Source organism: Mastigoproctus giganteus, chromosome 10 (assembly GCF_048544385.1).
Source record: "Mastigoproctus giganteus isolate SK-2022 chromosome 10, ASM4854438v1, whole genome shotgun sequence".
Lineage (NCBI taxonomy): Eukaryota > Metazoa > Arthropoda > Arachnida > Uropygi > Thelyphonidae > Mastigoproctus > Mastigoproctus giganteus.
Genome location: NC_143584.1, coordinates 119,428,659 through 119,445,334, shown reverse-complemented (window position 1 = coordinate 119,445,334; position 16,676 = coordinate 119,428,659). Strand labels below are relative to the sequence as shown.

Genomic DNA, 16,676 nt, shown 5'->3' with positions numbered 1-16,676 from the left:
CTTCCCATTAAATATCAAAATAACAAACAAGCATGGAAGACAAGACATATTCAGTAAATGCTAGTAGAATTTGATCATAAAATGACTGCAAAATGAAGGAAAGTTTGCCAAGTTCCTCAAAAAAATTTCTATTCATTCTTCAGTCAAAACTTTTCCTCTTTTAACTCTTTTTCATCTTTTAACTTTCTAATCTCTATATTAAGTGCAGTGAAATTAGAGAGTTAAAAGATTCAGCCACTAAAACAAAAGGCACCATTGAAAATTTTAAATACTTTTAATAAAGTTGGATAAGAGACAGTCTACTTTTGAATCTGAACAAAGCCTCACAACTGAAGAGTGATATGCATGTGGCCACTGAGTTTGTGCAGAATGCATGGATTGGTGTTAAAATATCTACATTCTAAACTGTTTTTGGGAAGTTGATTTACCTATGACCAAAACAAAGAAGTAACTTTTGATGATGCAGGTATAAAAAAGCTGTGAGATGAATTCATCTGCCACAACATCACTGTGAAGCTATTTTGATGGACTTTTGTGCTGCAAATGATAACTTTTTTTGATAAACTCATATTAACAAATGCCAAAATTGCTGATGATGTTATAAAATGCAATAAATGACCTCTGAATGATAATGAATTCAAATTACCACACATCATAGAAAATGGCGTTTCAGCTATAGAAGCTGACTCATATTTAGGTACAATCAGAGGCCTTTCTTTTTATGTCACACATCATATATGCCAAGAATGGGATATCGAATGAAATAGAATTTCTTGAAAACTTGATTTTAAGATTAATGAATGGCTAATAAAAAAAATAAATGAGCTTGTCAGTTGTTTATTTGACATTTAAACTTTTGTTTATGTTTTACTATCAAGGTTTTTTTTTTATTTTTTTTGATATAATACTGTATTATATTTCGTCTGTTTAGTTGAAGTTAATTTTATTTCAGTTTCCATCAATTCTGTTTTAAATTCATTACAAATTGGTTTGACTGTATCAGCAAACTGAAATTAAAAACAAGCACATGCAGATTATGACTGGCTGAATGAGGAAATAACATATTTCTATATACACATGTACACACATTGCAAAATTAGTTTGTACACAATAACAAACAGACATTTACAAGAAATATTCTACTTTTTTGACACAGTTTCACATATTATTTCTAAAGTTAATGAAAATTGTTCAGCAGTAAAGAAATAATTTTTTTAATTTCCATAAATTATGGTAATATATTAAAATCACAAGTGATATAAAGTATTTTAGACATATTTTAAAATACAGTATGAAGTTAAGAAACATCATGCAATATTGGTCATGTTCATATTGAGCAGTTTGTTTAGCGACTTAATGTTTCCCCTCTGTTAGTCACATGGGGTTGATTCCACCCCAGGCAGTATTTCAGCACTTCATGTACTCCATCCATACAGCTCAAATTCCTAATAGCTATTTTTGAAAATGTTTTCATTGATTCCTCCACTTAAAATTCCAGAAATCTCAGTTAATTATCACACAATTAGGAAAAATTCATGAATTAAGTCAAACCTAATTATATGCACATGTTGATTGGCATGTGTCAGTTTCAGTTATTGATAGCAAGTTGTTTACTGCAACACACACACGTTCCTCCAATTGGTAATGCACTCTAGCTTTTTGACAGTGAGGTATCATCTGGAAACAGACTGTTCATGCATGTGCTTCACATTTCATGCAGTGGGTGCTCCTGTTAGTGAGAGGCTATCATCCAATTGCAGACATCTGTTGAAGCATGCAGTTTTTACATTTGCTTATAGCTTACTAACAGGTCTAAAGGGAGCTTTAATTTCAAAAATTATTACAAATGTATGTTTTTAATATAAAAAATTGAATTTCACAGTCATGTTCAGAAAAGATTGAAAATAAAGTTGGGATCAAAAAAAGTGAACTGTTCATTTAAAATTTTTTATTTTATTTTTTGCTGAGTTTCCAATGTAGGCATGCAGGGTCTAAATGATCCAACACAATTAGTGGAAATTAGTGGAAGAATAATCTTTTTTTTTTGTGCCTGCAAACAGGTTAATGGTGCCTATCACTTGATGAAAATTTTGTTTTGGTTCCTTATGTTTTTCAAACAAATGATTTTTGGCTCATACTATACTGTGACAAATAAGATACATCACAGTAAAGACAAATAAGATATATTAGCATTAGCATTAGTAGAGGCATATGATGCAAGAAAGCAAGCTTATTCAGCATCAGCCAAAAAAAACAAAAAAACACACCACTCCCATTTCACCCCTCCGTTCGCTCGAAATACCTGTCCAGTTGAGCCTTAAATTTGTTTAGGCTATCAACTTCAACAACAAGTGATGGAAGTCGGTTCCACCAACCAACCACCCGCTGGCCAAAGGCAAATTTCCGCACATCTATCCGACATCCGTCCTTCCTCAATTTTAATTTATGCCCTCTGAGCTGATTATTCTGAGCAAGATGAAGAATCCCATTGGCATTGAGCATGCTAAAACCATTCAAAGCCTTATACACCTCTATCAGATCACCTCGCCGGTGCCTAGTCTCCAGACTCTAATTTGCAAAACTTAAGCCTTTCTTCTTAAGAGCAACCCTTTGTTCCATTCACTAATCTTGTTGCCCTTCTCTGTACCCGTTCCAGCAGCTCTACATCCTTCTTGAAATGAGGCCTCCAGACCTGTATACAGTACTCAAGATGTGGCCTAACCATTGCCTTATACAAGGGAATAATCATCTCCTTATCCCTGCTAGAAAAATTCCTGTATATCATTGACAAGACACCATGAGCTACTCTTGCAGCTCGTCTGCACTGCTCAGAGAACTTCATATCTGCCTGCACAATTACCCCCAGGTCCTTTTCATTCTCCACCACTGTCAGTGTAGTACCGCAGAGTTGATACGTTGCTCTGGGGTTACTGTTTCCCATATGTAGTACTTTACATTTGTCAATGTTAAACTTCATTTGCCACCTCTCAGCCCATCTGTTCAACCTTTCCAGATCCTGTTGCAGCAGCATAGCATCAGTAGTGTCCTTAACAACCCTGCCAACCTTTGTATCATCTGCAAACTTGGACATTAAACCTGATATCCCATCATCAATATCATTCATAAACACCGAAAACAACAACGGACCCAACACTGAACCCTGAGGAACTCCACTAATAACATTACTCCACGTTGAGTAGTGTCCATTGATTACCACTCTCTGTCTTCTGCCACTCAACCATCCCCTTATCCATAGCAGCAATTTGCCTCCAATGCCACACTGCTCCAATTTGTGCAGCAGTCTTCCATGTGCAACAGTATCAAAAGCCTTTCTAAGATCCAAATATATAATATCAAAGTTATTCCCTGCATCCAGTTCTTTTGTGACTACATTATAGTATCCAATCACATTGGTCAGGCAAGACCTGCCCTTAACAAAACCATGCTGCATCTGAGCTATAACTGAATTCTTGTCTAGACGATCCTGCAGTGCTTCTTTAACCAGTGCCTTCATTAATTTACCTGGAACAGAAGTTAAACTAACAGGTCTATAATTACTTGTGTCAGCCTTTGATCCTCCTTTGTGAATTGGGATTACATTTGCACATCTCCAGTCTATGGGTCCCCTGAGTCCAAAGAAGCTCTCATAATTATGGCTAGGGGTTTGCTTACTTCCTTTGCTGCCTCCTTTAATATAACTGGATAGATCCCATCCACCCCAGGTGCCTTTTTTATGTTTATCCTCAACAATCTGTCCTCCACTTTCCTCTCAGTTATTACAAAATCATCCAGCTCACTGCCAATGTTTACTTTACCTACATCATTCTCCTTCCTGAATAACTCCTCATGCGTGAATGTAGATGCAAAATACTCGTTTAGATTGTTAGCCACCTGAGCAGGATCCTCAACTGTTGAACCATCAATATCCAGTGGACCAATCTGATTCATCCCTTTCCTTCTTGAGTTTAAATAGGTAAAGAACTCTTTTCTGTTTTTCTTTGCATCCTTTGCCAAGGATTTTTCGTAGTCTGCCTTTGCCTGCCTAATCTCCTTTGTGACTTGGTTACAGACCAACGTATATCTATCATAGGCTTCCATGTCACCCATTAATTTGTACGTATCCCATGCATTTTTCTTTTCTGCCACATATCTCATTAGTTCATCTGACAACCATTTAGGCCTAAACCTTGAACAATATTTCTTAGTTGGTATGTAAAGCCTGGTAGCCTCCAAGATTAGTTCCTTGAATGCTTCCCATTTTGAGTTTGCTGTTGGTAACATCATCAGTTGGTCCCACTGTATAGAATTTAAATACTGTCTCAGACCATCATAGTCGCCTTTACGAAAACAAAAACCCTTCCCTTTACCTCTGATGGTAGTTACCTCCTTGAGTAAATCCCACTTCAACACACTGTGATCACTGCCACCTAGTGGTTCATTTATCTGCAGATTCTTAATGCATGAAGAATCACTACTGATAATCAGATCAAGAGTATTGCCCCTTCTTGTTGCCTCCTGAACATGCTGATGTAGAAAACAATCATCCAATAAATCCACAAAAGCCTTGCTAGTGTGCGAGTGACCAACCCACAAATTCCAGTCAATATCTGGGAAATTAAAATCCCCGATTATAAGACTCTCTGATTTACTGGCCCACTCTATTTCCCTGTACAATATCTTATTATACTTATCAGAGTCATTAATCCTATAGCACACTCCTACTCTCAATTTTGATTTCCCTATGCTTATGTCACACCAAACTGACTCAACACTGCCCTGTCCATCGATGTCGACTGGCTTCACTTCCTTGGACTTTATGTGTTTCTTAACTAATAGCATAACCCCTCCTCCCCTCCTGTCGTGTATATCCTTTCTATACACATTGTATTCCCCAAATTCCAGTTCTGCATTCCTTATATCTGTGTGACACCACGTCTCTGATATCCCAACAATATCTGCCTTTGATGTTTTGAGCAACACCTCAAATTCATCAAATTTATTTACCAAACTCCTAGCATTGGTGTACACGCAGGTATACATGCACCTGTTTATATGCTTCCCTCCTCTTTTCCCACAAATATCCACACTACTTTAGAACAAATGAAATTTGGTACACTGCAGTTCATGAGGTAGATTATGATGATAGCTTTCCATGTTTATTTACTAATAAAAATTAAGTTAACTGTAGTAACTCTTTATTACAATTTTTAAAGGTTCAAAATAGATCTGAAATAATGAAAAAAATTTTAGTCATTTTGTATGATTTTCTTTTCAGTATATGTATTATAAACAGATGACAAAAGCAGCACAGCTGATCCAAAACCAGTTCCGCAGTTACTGTGAGCATAAAAGGTTCAAAAAGAATCAAGGAGAAGATGGTTGTACTACTTTGTCTCCACTTAGTGCTACATCACCTCATCCTACTGCCACCAGTCTCCAAAACTTATACTTTACCTTTGCTGAATCAGAAAGAAAGTTCAACTCAAGTAGAGAAGGCACACCAACATCACTCAAGTAAGAATTAATTTGTGAATATCAGTATTAATTCTTTTGCCAGTGGGTTTCTGGACCATAAACATGTTACCTGAGTGATTTGTTTTTAAAAAATTTGGAAGTTTGTTAAAAAAAAACCCTATGCATAAATGTTTTTTAAAATTGGCATTATCATAGGCATGTGATGCTGCATAAGCAAGCTTATACAGCATCAGCAAAATAAAAAAAAACCTCCCATTTCACACATCCATTCACTTCAAAAGTTTGTCTAGAATTTATTTAAGCTGTAAACTTCCACAATGACAGATGGAAGTTTGTTCCAGCAATCAATCACTGGCTAAAGGCAAATTTCCACACATCTATTTTGCAAGTCTTTCCTTAATTTAAATTTATGCCCCCGCAGGTGAGTAATCTGAGCAAGAGGAAGAATTCCATCAGCATTCAGCTTGCCATTCAAGGCCTTATACACCTCAATCAGATCACCTCACAGGTGCCTAATCTCCAGATGCTGCAATTTGCAAAACTTAAGCCTTTCTTGGTAAGAGCAACCCGTTGTTTCTCTCACCAATCTCATTTCCCTTCTCTGTACTTGTTCCAGTTGCTCTACATCCTTCCTAAAATAAGGCCTTCATATCTGCGTGCAGTACTCAAAGTGTGGCCTGGTCATTGCCTTATGAAAAGGGATAATCACCTCCTTATCCCTGCTGGAAAAATTCCTGTACATCTTTGACAAGACTCCATGGGCTGTTCTGGCTACCTGCCTGCACTGCTCGGAAAAAACTTCACATCTGGCTACACAATAACCCCAGGTCTTTTTCATTCTCCACTATCCTGAGTGTAGTAGCGCACAGTTGGTACGTTACTCTGGGGTTACTGCTACCCATATGTACTACTTTGCATTTGTCAATGTTAAATTTCAGTTGCCACTTCTCAGCCCACCTGCCCAACTTTTCTAGATCCTGCAGTTACTGTCATCAACAACCCTGCCAACCTTTGTATCATCTACAAACGTGGACATTAAGCCCAATATACCTTCATCAATATCATTGATAAATACACTTGCGAACAAGTAAAATATTATGAAAACAAAAATACCCGATCTTGACTAATTCAATGCTGCTGAACATGAAAATCACATTAAAATTTCTTGATTGATTCTTGTTTACCAATTACAATTGGGGTCTCATATTAGGGAGTTATTTTACATTTATCAACTACGGCTCTTGGCAAAATGCATGGTAACCCCACAGTTTCAGTACCACCATGCTGTTATCACATAATCGGTAACTGTCACCTTGCTCTGCATCACATGATAAGTTGTTGTCACCTCAAATACATCTTCAACTCTGTTGCAGTAATCCTCAAATATGGTTAGGTATTGGGTGATTTGTTCTCTGTGAGATTCTTACTTTTTTGTGCAGTATTTGTGTCATTTAAGATTAATATACCCTGTAATTATGTGAATAGTCCGGATGACTAGTCATGTTAGCTTCAAGACAGCATCCCTTAACTCAAACCATAAAAAAGGCCTACTTCTTGTACTTTGGGTGTAAAGTAGGTGACTAGGAGAAGAACTGGGCTCCACACATATATGCTGCACTACCTGTTCATTAAAACTCAACATGTGAGAGAATTGAAAGGGTTCTTTTATGCCTTTCGCAGTGCCCATGATATGGAGGGAACCAACAAATCATGTCACAGACTGTTACTTCTGTATGGTGCCTCCTATTAAAAAACAGTAACAATGAAGAAAAAGTACACAATGACATACCCAAATATACCATCTGCAATTCATCCCTTCCTCACGGTGAAATACTACCTATTCTTGAACCACCCAACCGTTTTATGTGCACTCTGATGAAGATGAAGACACTGATGAACATCAGCTTGATATACACAAAGTACTGCAAGGGATCCACCATTTTGTCCAAACACATAAGATCACAGAAAGTGAGCTTAATGACCTCATCAGGGATCTCAAATTGCCAAAGAATAAGGAAGATCTTTTGGCCTCAAGACTACAACAGTGGAATCTTCTAGATCATTCTGTGAAAGTGACAACCTTTTGTACTCAAATTAAAGACTATGATAAATTTTATCAAACAGAAGGTGAACTCACTGTCTGTAAGGATGTTGATGGTCTAATGCAGTGGTGCGCACTTATTTTGCTCGCGATCCCCTTTATTAAATATAAAATTGATACGACCCCTCAACGTAAACCCCAAGGAAGGATGACAAGATTTTTAGAGAAGAAAAATGGCATTTTATAAATTATCTACTAGAAAATTTTATTTGAGTATTGAGAAAGGAATAAAAAAAAATTGTTTCCTTTTTAATTTACACATTAAAATAATTGTTTAATTTTTTTATTGAATACAGCAAAACAACAAATCAAATTCTTATTCTTCAATTAAGATTACAAAACAATAAAAAATGAACAATTACAAAACAAAACAATTAATGAGAAGGATGAGCCCGGATAACCGATAATATTTGGATGCAATATTTGAAAATGCTAATCTCATGTCATCGTCTGTATCAGGTCTGGAACACTGTTTTGTTTTTATAGCTGTTAATTTTGAGAAATGAACATCACATAAATATGTAGGCCTGAAAGTTATCTTTGTATCGCCATTTTTGATAATTTTGGATACTCATCTCGAAGAGAAAGCCAAAATTTTTCACAAGTATTGAAACGAGCACGTCAGACACTTTGTCAGATGACAGGTCGATGAGATCTTCCTTTTTGCTGAATGGTAATTTCGGGACATGAAGAAATTTCAAAAGTAAAAGGATTACAAATCCAATGCAACTTTTTTTTCTGGAGATATATTAAATCGTTTTGAAAAATTCTTAATTAGCATTGTTAGGTGGGTGGCAATGATAGCCCTAAATTGTAAAATGTCAATATTATTGCTATTAACAAAATCAGAAAAACATGGAACATTTCAGTATTATTTTGCTCAAATTCAGTTTTCCAAAGGTTAAGTTTATTTTTGAAAGCTTCTGAGTACTAATATATTTGTTCCCTGTATATCAACAAGGATTTCCAAGCCATTTTTTAATTGTAAACAGTTGAGCAAGGTTCTGATCTGTATTTGATAAAAACAATAAAACTTCATGTTTGAGGTCAAAAAGACATCAACACTTTACCACTGGGCAACCACTTCACTTTCATATATAAAAGAAGCATTTCATAAGCGGATCCCATTTCATTACAAAGTGTAGTGAAAAGTCTGCTATTTAAGCTTCTACTTTCAATAAAGTTGGTCACACGTACTGCATCTTTCAAAACTTTGTGCAAATCAGTTGGAATTTCCTTGGCTACTAATACTTCCCTATGTATAATGCAATGATTAAAAATGATATTTGGAGCAATTTCCTTTACTTTGCCTTTTAAACCTTTATTTTCTCCTGTTAATGCAGCCATCAGTACAAATCACAACACCCTTGTTCCACGTTAAATTATTTGTTCGAAAGAAAATATTTATAACATCAAAAATCTTCTGGCCCGTCATTCTTCCTTCCAAAGCTTTGGAAAATAGAAAATTCTCCAAAATATCTTCCTCGTAGCAGTATCCAACATATACATTAAGTTGAGCAAGGTTTGAAATATCTGTGGATTCATCTAATTGTATTGCAAAAATTGGATTTTCTCTGTCGATTTAATGAATTGAATTTTATGTTGTCCAATGACTGTAAGATGCCTCGAAAATGTGTCTCTGGACAGAGGAATGGTTTTTAAATCATTGCTGTATTTTTCTCCATGCATTATTGAAATAATTTTTATTGCAGCAAGGAGAATGCACTGAATTACGAAGCAGAATAAAGCTTGCATGCAACCAGAGCCGACGGAACACGGTAAGCCTGGTAAGCAGGGCATAGGGGTGCCAACGTCTGGGGTGCTGAAATTCAAAATTTTTATTATAATAATATTTAATAAAAGTATCTCAAGGGCACCAAATACATTTCTGTCTAGGGGCACTAAAAACACTAGCGCCGCGTCTGCGTGCAACACACTTGCTATGTATATTTACTGCTCTCGCACATCTGACTTTTAGGCAATACAGTACAGGCAATTTGAGAATTTGTCCTGTAGGAAGCACGAATTAACAGCTAAAGGGATTACCGTAAGGGATTAATTGAGTAGAAGTATCAATACATACTGAGAAGTCACACTAGTCAGCTGCTTTTTGTGTGTCCATAGCCAGTGAACAAATTAAGGTGCGGTGGGCAGTAGGGTTCATTCGTATCTCAGACTTAGTTTGAATAGCAAGGTCTCTACATCTACAGTATTGAAAAAGTAATTTTAACAACAGGTTTTTAGCTTTTATTTACACAAAAATAAATTTATTTAAAAATTTCCACGACCCCTTTAATTTATCCTGTGACTCTTCTGGGGGTTGTGCCCCACAGTTTGCACATCACTGGTCTGATGGCAGCAATGAACATGAGGCATGTTCCTGAAGAATGGCAAATATTTATAGACATTTCAAACTGTGTAATAATACAGCCTTAAGGCTGTATTATTACACAGTGAAAATATGCAGCCTTCAATACTTCCTGCATATGCCATCCACAAAAAAGAAACATATGCAAACATGGAGAACATCCTCTTAGGTGTACACTATCAGTAGTATGAGTGGCAGATATTTGGTGATTTAAAGGTAATCGCCACTTCATTAGGACTACAAAAGGGCAACACTAAATATTGTTGCTTTCTTTGCGAGTGGGATAGTCACGCCACTACGAGAAGAGTTGGTCTCAATGAAAATCATTAACATCTAGAAAGGAACATAGAATTTGAACCTCTGGTATATCCAAATAAAGTTTTGCTTCCACCATTCCACATCAAACAGGGGCTCATGAAAAATTTTGTGAAGGCTTTGGAAGCGAGCGGTCCTGCATTCACATACTTGCAAGAGAAATTTCCAAGTCTTAATACACAGAAGATTAAGGCAGATATTTTCATTTGTCCTCAAATAAGGCAACTTTTCAAAGACAAATGGTTCGAACGTGTCCTTAGTGATAGCGAGAAATCAGCGTGGAAAGCCTTTTGAAATGTTTTGACTGGTTTTATAGGAAATGCTAAAGCCACCAACTACAGGCAGCTTGTGGAAGATCTCATTACTTCTTACAAAAAATTGGGGTACAACATGTCATTGAAGATACATTTCTTGCACTTGCACCTCTTCCTGCCAAACTGTGATGCCATCAGTAATGAAAATGATGAGTGCTTTCATCAAGACATCACAACAAGAGAACAAAGATACAAAAGCAAATGGAGTTCCACCATGTTAGCTGATTATTGTTGGGTGGTAAAAAGGAATGCTCCCCAAGTTGAATACAAGCAAACGTTCGTAGCCACTTACTGCCATATAAATAAAAAAATACCTTGTATAAATGTAACTAACTACTTTTTTCGAAAAAAGGGGCCAATCTACCATTTTAAGCACCATTTTCGTGTTTAGTACTCCAAAATATATAAAGTAAACTTACTTTCATGCCTGTAACAAGATATGACTCAAAATTTGTTGTTCAGTGATATAGAAACAGCAATGGTCCTAACACCAAACCCTAGGGGACTCCATTAATAACATTAGTCCACAAAGAGCAGTGTCCATTGATTACCACTCTGTCTTCTCTCACTCATCTATCAGATCACCTCGCAGGTGCTTAGTCTCCAGACACTGTAATTTGCAAAACTTAAGTTCTTTCTTCGTAACAGCAACCCTTCGTTCCATTCACTAACCTTGTTGCCCTTCTCTTTACTCGTTCCAGCAGCTCTACATCCTTCTTGAAATGAGGAATTCAGACCTGTATACAGTACTCAAGGTGTGGCCTGACCATTGCCTTATACAAGGGAATAATCACCTCCCTATCCCTGCTAGAAAAATTCCTGTATATCATTAATAAGACACCATGAGCTACTCTTGCAGCCCATCTGCACTGCTCAGAGAACTTCATATCTGCCTGCACAATTACCCCCAGGTACTTTTCATTCTCTACCACTGTCAGTGTAGTACCATAGAGTTGATACATTGTTCTGGGGTTGCTGTTTCCCATATGTAGTACTTACAATTGCCAACGTTAAACTTCATCTGCTCAACCTTTCCAGATCCTGTTGCAGCAGCATAGCGTCAGTAGCGTCCTTAACAACCCTGCCAACCTTTGTATCGTCTGCAAACTTGGACATTAAGCTTGATATACCATCATCAATATTATTTATAAATACAGAAAACAACAATGGACCCAACACTGAACCCTGAAGGACTCCACTAATAACATTACTCCATGATGGGCAGTGTCCATTAATTACCACTCTCTGTCTTCTGCCACTCAACCATCCCTTTATCCATAGCAACAATTTGCCACACTGCTCCAATTTGTGCAGCAGTCTTCCATGTGCAACAGTATCAAAAGCCTTTCTAAGATCCAAATATATAATATCAAAGTTATTCCCTGCATCCAATTCTTTTGTGACTACATCATAGTATCCAATCAAATTGGTCAGGCAAGACCTTCCCTTAACAAAACCATGCTGTGTCTGAGCTATAACTGAAGTCCTGTCTAGATGATCCAGCAGTGCTTCTTTAACCAGTGCTTCCATTAATTTTCCTGGAACAGAAGTTAAACTCACAGGTCTATAATTACTTGTGTCAGCCTTTGATCCTCCTTTGTGAATTGGAGTTACATTTGAACATCTGCAGTCTGTGGGTACCTCCCCTGAGTCCAAGGAAGCTCTCATAATTATGGCTAAGGGTTTGCTTACTTCCTTTGCTGCCTCCTTTAATATAACTGGATAGATCCCATCCACCCCAGGTGCCTTTCTTGTATTTATCTTCAACAATTTCTCCTCCACTTTAGTCTCAATTATTACAAGATCATCTAGCTCACTGCCAGTGTTTACTTCATCTATGGCATTCCCCTTCCTGAATAACTCCTCATGTGTGAATGTAGATGCAGAATACTGATTTAGTTTGTTAGCTACCTGAGCAGGATCATGAACAGTCGAACCATCGATATCAAGTGGACCAATCTGATTCATCCCCTTCTTTCTAGAGTTTACATAAGTAAAGAACTCCTTGCTGTTTTTCTTTGCATCCCTTGCCAAAGATTTCTCGTTATCTGCCTTCATCTGCCTAACCTCCTTTGTAACTTGGTTACAGATCAACTTATATCTATCATAGGCTTCTGTGTCACATGTTAATTTATATATATCCCATGCATTTTTCTTCTCTGCCATATATCTCATTAGTTCATCTGACATCAATTTAGGCCTAAACCTTGAACAATATTTCTTAGTTGGTATGTAAAGCCTAGTAGCTTCCAAGATAAGTTCTTTGAATGCTTCCCATTTTGAGTTTGCTGTTGGTAACATCATCAGTTGGTCTCACTGTATAGAATTTAAATACTGTCTGAGACCATCGTAGTCGCCTTTACGAAAGCAATAACCCTTCCCTTTACCCCTGATGGTAGTTACCTCCTTGAGTAAATCCCACTTCAGCACACTGTGATCACTGCCACCTAGCGGTTCCTGTATCTGCAGAATCTTAATGCATGAAGAATCACTACTGATAATCAAATCAAGAGTATTGCTCCCTCTAGTTGCCTCCCGAACATGCTGATTTAGAAAACAATCATCCAATAAATCCACAAAAGCCTTGCTAGTGTGTGAGTGACCAACCCACAAATTCCAGTCAATATCTGGGAAATTAAAATCCCCCATTATAAGACTCTCTGATTTACTGGCCCACTCTATTTCCCTGTACAGTTTCTTATTATACTCATCAAAGTCATTAGGCCTATAGCACACTCCTACTCTCAATTTTGATCTCCCAATGCTTATGTCACACCAAACTGACTCGACACTGCACTGTCCAGCGATGTCGACTGGCTTCACTTCCTTGGATTTTGTGTATCTTAACTAATAGCATAACCCCTCCTCCCTTCCTATCCTGTCTATCCTTTCTGTAGACACTGTACTCCCCAAATTCCAGTTCTGCATTACTTATATCTGTGTGACACCATGTCTCTGATATCCCAACAATATCTGCCTTTGATGCTTTGAGCAATTCCTCAAATTCATCAAATTTATTTACCAAACTCCTAGCATTGGTGTATATGCAAGTATACATGCACCTGTTCTTTTTCTTAGCTACCCTAACACAACCCATGTGTTTACTTGTACCGCAATGACTCCCAGCAGTCTCTGAAATATCCTGCATCTTATTTTCCAAGCTGCTGCTCATTCTAATAGAAGCAGTGCAAGAGTCAATTTCACCTCTGCCAGTGGCTACTGTTATTCTATTAGTCCTTGTATCCCCCCCAATCTAGCAGTTTTCCAACCACCTAACACTGCCTCGATAGCATCAGCAAACATTCTTGCACTCTTTCTATTTAAGTGTATCCCATCCCTGTAGAAGCAGTCTCTCCTGTTAACAAGTAGACCAGGCTGAAAAAAATTCTACCCCTTGAGCCATGCCATACTGCTCCAGTTTGCATAGTAGTCTTCCATGTACAACAGTGTCAAAAGCTTTCCTAAAATCCAAGTATAAGATTTCAAAATTATTTTTTGCATCCAGTTCCTTTGTGACCACAGCATAGTATCCAATGCTATGTCTAAACTATAACTACAGTCTTGCCTGGATGATCCTGCAATGCTGCTGCTTCTTTAACCAAAGACTCCAATTATTTTCCCCACAAAAACTGTTAAACTAACAGGTCTGTAATTACTCATGTTACCCTTTGATCCCCATTTATTAATTAGAGATACATTTGCCTATCTCCAGTCTGTGGGGACCTCTCCTGATATTTTTCCATATTTTGACTTGATAGCTAAATGTTAGAGCAGGATTAGTTTCAAAAATAAAATCCAAATCGCATTATAAACTCTCCATTTCTTATTATTATTTTTATATTATATACTGCATGTGTTATATAATTCAGTTTCATAAAATTCTAGATCCAAATTTCAGAAAATTTCTTCAATTTTGGTTTGTGTAAGTTTGCGGCCAAATCTCCTTGAAAGGGTATATCTGCATATGCCAATTTTCAAAATTATTGTAAATATAAAAATTTCTACTACTACTACTTGCAGCAACACCTACATCACTGTAGGTATTTCAAACACCATACAAACTGAGAATCTGTATACCATACAATTTTTTCATATCACATTAAAAGAATGTTGTGTGTGTGTGTGTGTGAGAGAGAGAGAGAGAAAATATAATTTGTAAAATCTTAATTTAGAATGAAAAAGTAATGAAATGCGAGAAAGCAATGTCAAAGAAAATTGAAAATGAATTTTAATACTGTATTATATACATATACACATCCGCATATACACTTCTAACTCCCTCACATAAAAAAATATACTGTATGTGATGAAAGGAATAAAAAATCCTATATTCTAAACAGATAGGGAGTCTGATTAAGTGCAGTATATTATAACCATCTTGACTGAAAATTATAGAGGTGTAGCCTAAATTACTGGAATTTATGCTGCTGCAACTGCAAGTTATTAACAGCTTATTCTGTAGCAAATAATTGCTATTATTTCCTGTCTTTAGTTGGCAAAGCAGAAACACAATCAAGTTTCAGGGCTTAAATACCAAACACTACAATATATAAAATTATAACACTTAATGGGCATTAACAAATATAAAATGCAACATTTAATTTGAACAAAAAAAGTTTACATACCAAAGATATGTAAACATTTTTGTTTACAAATTGCAAAATATTTATAAAAAAAAGGCAAGAAATAACAGTTAAAAACAGGTGGTGCATTTTATAATTTTATTCTTTATTCTAACAATACATTGAATAAATAATGTCTTTAATAACAGAAATCTTATTGTCCTAAAATATTATTTTCCCACTACCTCACCTCTGTTATTCAGTGGTCCAAAGTGGGTGAAATTGAAGCCAAAACTAAAGTGCTATAGATATTCTGTCTTTAGTGTAGAAGTGCATCAGCTAGAAAATTAAAGAAAGTGGGGCAAAAATTTATCTTGAAAAGAACTGGGAGTTACTCAAAACTGAACAGAGTTGTTTTTAAGTAAGAAAAAAAAAGGGGGGTGGGGGAGGATGTCAAAATGCTCTTCAACAATAGGTTGAATTTGTTTTCATTTGTGAATCTCTACTATTAATTGCTCACAACCTTTCTGGTGTGTGCAATAACAGTTTTAACTCCCAAAAAGACAAGTAATTATAATTGAGAAATCTGAACAACCCCATTTATGAGATATATCCACATAATGTGAGATAGTGCAGTAAGTGAAGTTGGACATAATAAGTTCAAGGCAAAGGTTCATGCTATGAAAGCTATAGAAAAATCATAGGGCACAGTCTTTTTCTGTATATAGCTGTGAACAAATTAGATTTGCTATTTACTGCTGCATTAATCTCATATTGATGTACTTAATGCTTACCATCACACTCTTCTGACAGAAGGATATTTGGAGAATTCTGTTTAATCTTGATGCTAAGAAGGCTTCAGATCCTGATGGCATTTTTCCACTTGTGCTCCTGAGCAAGTTCCTGTTCTGTGTTGCTTTTTTACACACTTTCCTATTCCACTGGTATTTTTCTTTCGGCTTGGAAATATGCTCATATTCAGCCAGTCCCGAAAAAGTGTGACAAATCCTTCCCATCTGGTTATCACCCAATTGCAACATAATGGAGAAATCCATCAAATGCTAAATCTTAAACTATCTTGAAACCTGTCTGATCAATGATCACCAATATGGATTCCATCAATGTCAATCCACTGCTGATATATTTGCTTACTTATCTCTGGACAAATTTGATAGAAAAATCTGGTGAAACTAAAGCTGTCACTCTAAAGCTTTTACTTGTATTTGCCAGTCAAGTCTTTTAAAAAAGATCAGATCTCTGGACTGCTGACTGTTTTTTGCAACTGAGTATCCAGTTTTCTCTCTGACTGCTCACTGTGGGTGATGGTAGATTGCTCTATCTTCTAGCATATCCACTAATGCTGGTGTTCCCCAAGGTTTAGTTCTTTCTCCCACTCTTTTTCTTTTGTATATTAATGATCTTCCACTGACAGAAAATGCTATCTGTTGTTTTGCTAATGATAATACACTACATTCCACCTTCCAATCTGAGGAAATCTTACCATGCACAAACAGCCTGAACTTCTTGAATATCCACTGCCA

At 36.5% G+C, this 16,676-nt stretch overlaps 1 protein-coding gene across 1 annotated transcript in view; it reads left to right on the top strand.

The window, feature by feature from the left end:
- Nucleotides 1–16,676, top strand: part of LOC150079255 (calmodulin-binding transcription activator 1-like) — a 927,385-nt gene that overhangs the window by 858,414 nt on the left and 52,295 nt on the right. Inside the window, exon 24 of the mRNA XM_090383006.1 lies at nucleotides 5,276–5,514. Coding sequence (XP_090239132.1) covers nucleotides 5,276–5,514 — 239 coding nt within the window. The remainder of the gene's footprint in view (nucleotides 1–5,275; nucleotides 5,515–16,676) is intronic.